Source organism: Oryza sativa, chromosome 11 (assembly GCF_034140825.1).
Source record: "Oryza sativa Japonica Group chromosome 11, ASM3414082v1".
Lineage (NCBI taxonomy): Eukaryota > Viridiplantae > Streptophyta > Magnoliopsida > Poales > Poaceae > Oryza > Oryza sativa.
In genome coordinates, this window is record NC_089045.1 from 4,170,328 (window position 1) to 4,175,131 (window position 4,804).

Sequence of the window (4,804 nt, forward strand, 5' to 3'; positions counted from 1 at the left end):
CTTGCTATATTTTTCAATGTTGATGTTGAAGCAGATATATTATTGCTGATTTTTTCTGTTGATAATAAAAATTTGGTGGTAATATTGTTGATGGTGATGAGTGAACTAACTCACTGAGGATGTGTGGAGAAATTTCCCCCTACTCTGAAATATACCCTGTACCCTGAAATATACCCCGTACCGTAGTGAACTAATGCCAACTTTGTGGTGGGCTGGTGGCACGTCCGGATTTCTTCTTCTTTTTGAAGTGGTGAATCTAATTAACAAATTTAAGTAATGCATATTTTCATGGTTGTTTATGGGATGATTATTAGCAAATTTAAATATATAATTTTCCAACTAGTTGCCAAATTTCACTTTGGTAAGTAATTAAAAAAGAAGGCTTTCTCTGAACTGGCACCATGCATGCCTATCTAAACGCGCACATGTGCAATATTCGGAATTAGTTATGACGTGGTCACTGATATATGAGCCTATGAGTGTGATGGGTTCTACATGTCAATGACCATGTTTTCTCTTAACTTTACATCGGAGGATCTCAATGTGTAATCTTGACGGTTAATGCACTAGTTTAACAGCAACATATAGAGTGGACTCTCCACTAAAATGAAATGCAATGGAGTATGTAAACTGTTCATGTCTATCTTCTTTACACATGACACACACAAACAGCCACCAGTCTGATGTAATCGATCGAACTGGGCTCTCTCATCCTCACCACGCAACAAAACGCAAAAATTAAAGCTGCTAATTCCTTTAATTTCTCCTAGCTAATAAATCCTTCACAACTTTAACTTGATCAAATCAACAATGGCGACATGATGATCAGAAGAACCAGCTGCCACTGGCCGCCTCCACCTCCTCCTGCTGCCTCGCTCCGGCGGCGAGCCTGATCCGGTTGCCGCCGCCGCGAGCGAAGGAGAAAGACGACGACGCCGACCGCCGCAGCCCACCGCCCGGCTCGCCGTCCGACCTGAAGCTGCCGGAGGAGCTCGAGCCGCCGGAGCCGGACGAATACCCGCCGCCGCCGCGTTTCTTGCTGCTGCCTTTCCTCCGGAGCAACGGGAGCAGGAAGCACCCGTACGCCGGCGCCGCCGCGGGCTCGTCGTGATCAGCTTCGTGGGCGGCGCCGTACAAGTCCGGCGCCGTGGTGGCTCGGGGAGCGAGGTCGAGGAAGGCGGTGGGGCGGGGGCGGTACGCGCTGCCGCCGCCGGCGTACCTGCTCCGGCACGGCGAGGCCGACGCCGCCGACCTGCACGCGGCGGCGGAGGAGAGGCGCGGGGAGTGGTAGTACGGCGACGGCGAGGCGCGCGGCGACGTCATGCAGGGAGGCAGCGCCAGCTGCTGCCTCGTCGCCACCTTGGCCAGCGCCGGCGGCACCGGCGACACCACCGCCGCCGACGCCGCGGAGGCGCTCGCGCTCCTGGCGTGCTTGGGCGTCCCCGGGCAGATCTCCCACTTGAACGGTATCGCCCCCGCCCTCCTGAACGAGTCATCCATTGCCGCCGCCGCCATCTCTACGGAGATTACAGCTTCGATCCTCTCGATCTCTTCTTGATTTCTCTCTTGATCTTTCAATTCAAATGCAAATGAGCTGAGCACGATGATCGCCATGGCTCACAACTGCTGCTTTTATAGGAGGACACAAGGCTGTCTTCGTTAACGTGGGTTGGGAACTAATTCTTCACGCGCATAAAACAAGCAATAGATTAACACATTATTAATTAAATAATCCCTTCATAACAATTAGTATAATATGAATTGAATTTATTTGTTTAAAATAATATCATTGGATTGCCATTTGAATTTAGTTTCATATGGTTATAATTTTGTTACTATAAATCTTGTGCTATATAAGAAACTATAAGTCAAAGAGTATCGAGTTTGACCATATCTTAAATTATGAGATAGAGGGAGTGTTAACTTTTAAAACTTAAAAATTAATCAATATAATTTTAAAACAACTTTTATATACCTATATTTTTTTAAAATAACAGCATTTACCGATTAACACAGAAAATAAGAGATTAGAAAAACTGATACATTTCAACTCAGTCCAAAAAGCTGTGATTCAGGAGTGATTGGAGGAGATAGTGGCAACTTATCTAAACTTTTTTTGTTTAGTGGTTGGAGAGATTGCACACACTACTGGCCGGCCGTTTACCACTGAGCACACACACAAACATGCATGCGCGGCGCCCATGTTCATCTTGACTTGGTGCCTCTGAACAAGACAAAACGGCGACGAAATTCAGGTTAATTTTTTCTATGGAGGGTTTCAGTAGTGGGTCGGCGAATTCAGATAGATTTCAGTTCGGCGCATTTTTGGGGGGACGTCGCTGTCAGGTTTGACCGTACCGCACGTCGATGATGGCGGGAGGAGCACTACTTTCTCCGGTGATTGGGTCGGCGGCCGATTTGATCCTTTTGGTCGTGGGCTCGTCAGATCGATGGTGTGATGATGCAGAGTACAAGTAATGCTCCCTCAGTTATTAAATATTTGATACCGTTGATTTTTTAACACATATTTAATCGTTCGTCTTATTCAAAATTTTTTTATGAAATATGTAAAACTATATGTATACATGAAAGTATATTTAACAATGAATCAAATGATAGGAAAAGAATTAAGAATTATTTAATTTTTTAATAAGACGAGTAGTATTTGTTTTCTCTTGTTCAGATTGTGGTGGTAGGAATTATGGTCATGAGAGATCAGATAGCGGGATGCTGCCGATTTGGTGTGAGTGGCTGAGTGCTCTGGTCTAAGCAAGGTTGGCTTGGCACAAGTAGCAGATTGTGTGTTTTTTCCTTGGGCATCGATGTATAAATTGGTTGAAGTGTTTTGGGAATGTAAATTTTATTCACCAAAACTCTAAAAACTCAGTAGAATTGTTTTTTGGGTGCGGTTGAGAGGATTGGTAGTTGTATATTCGGTTGTTCCGTTCTCCGTTGGGTATTTATATCCAGACGTCAACTTATCGATAATGAGAAAAAAAGTATGAAGTACCTTTGGGATGTTAATTAATTTATAAACTCGATTTTAAACATCGGATTATAAAACTGAGAGCACCAACAGAAGAAAAAAAAGAGGTGAAATCCGTGTAATAATCTATAAGGCAAACGTGGATATTGAATAGCAAAATGGCTGAGCACAACATGTCGTGTGCTGAGATTCCTGCGACCAGAGATAACCATGTTTCATATCAATCAAGATGATTGCTAACCACGTCTACCACGCGGTGCCACAGGGAGTTCTTGTTACGCTTATGACCGTGTAGACCCCGACTTGGGTAAGCGATGTGGTACTAAAGCAAATTAAAGAAAGGACGTCAAGATCCACATTAGTACGTAGTTCTATTCCTGGATTAATTTGGTCTAGGCCCAACGTAATTGGAAATTCAGTCCCATAATAGAACATGCTTCCGAACGAAATTAATGGGGAAAAAGGCAAAATGTTAATTGGTTCTTGAGAAGAGCAAGCACGCCATGTATCTAATGCCAAAGATAATCAGATTGACGCACATATTTTGTTAGTATCTTTCTTAATTTAACGTGAATTCATGTAGTAAATTCTTTAGGTTAATTAACTCAATGCTTCAATCAAGTGTTGAAGTGATCAACTACATCCAACTTGTTGCGCTCATTTTCTTGTATCTTCTACAACAATCCAATATGCCAAGGGTCCTATGCTTGTTTAATTCGGGACGGAGGGAGTAAGCGCTTACACAACATAGAGACTCCAACTCCAGCCAAGCCAATCTATTAATTTGATACATCTCAAAGATCACGTAGTTAAAAAAAAAACCATCATATATATCATTGACGTATCAATCTAGTTCTCATATGAAATAGTATCTTATAACTCACTATTTTTATGACGATAGTTTCCAAATTTTCTCATTTTATAACAATTATGATGATGCTCATTTAATATTATAAATATCATTATTTTCTCTATAAACCTAGTTTAATTTTGGATAATGTGACTTAAGATAAAATTTAAAATGATTATATTTTGAGACAAATAAAGTATATATTTTTTTAGAATTACACGGTACAACGCAGATACTCACAACATGCACACACACACTCATCTTCATGAACACACATATAAACCCTACTCCTATGAGCGTCTTTGAAGACTGGGTCAGCAAATTCTACCCCTACTACATAAAAAGGATGTAGTGTTCATCTATCGTATTAACGTTCCTAACTTTTTCCAGGTTACTACTTGTAGGCCTATTCTAATTTGTGCGGCTAAAGCTCACCATATGTTAATTAGATCACTATAAATGTTAGCAACCCAACTCGACCGGCCCGTTAGAATTCGAAGTTCGAACCACCAGCATTATATTGCAAGAGGTCGGTTCGGCTCGGATTGGATAGGTTGAGGAACGAGAGACCAACGAACACGGCACGATATTTATTTTCGAAAGGTTTTAATGGCAAGGAACACGACATCGTTCCGCATTTCTGGTGAATGTTTTACTCTGTTTTTTACCGCAAAACATATGGGAAATGCCCCAAATCAGGCGCCCGCAATCCTCCACGGCCACGTGCGCCGCCCCCGCCATGTGTCCCCACCACGCATGCCGTTGCAATAAATCACCCATAGAACCATCTATTAAGAGAATCCGTTTTATTTTTTATTCCACAAAAAATGCTTCACCTAGTATACTCATAATGTTTTACTATGTACAGATCAAATGTTGCAGTGAATTGAAATATTCTTTTGTAACAAATCACCCACATATTATAAAAACCCTCTATTAAGGGAATCCGTTTCATTTTTTGTTCCACC

General features: G+C 42.2%; 1 protein-coding gene across 1 annotated transcript; it reads right to left on the minus strand.

Moving 5' to 3' along the window:
• Positions 1-585: 585 nt before the first annotated feature.
• On the minus strand, positions 586-1,634 carry LOC4349947 (uncharacterized). The gene has a single exon (XM_015760372.3). The coding sequence runs from the start codon at positions 1,612-1,614 to the stop codon at positions 826-828; it is 789 nt and encodes a 262-aa protein (XP_015615858.1). The 5' UTR covers positions 1,615-1,634; the 3' UTR covers positions 586-825.
• Between the last annotated feature and the right edge of the window lie 3,170 nt (positions 1,635-4,804).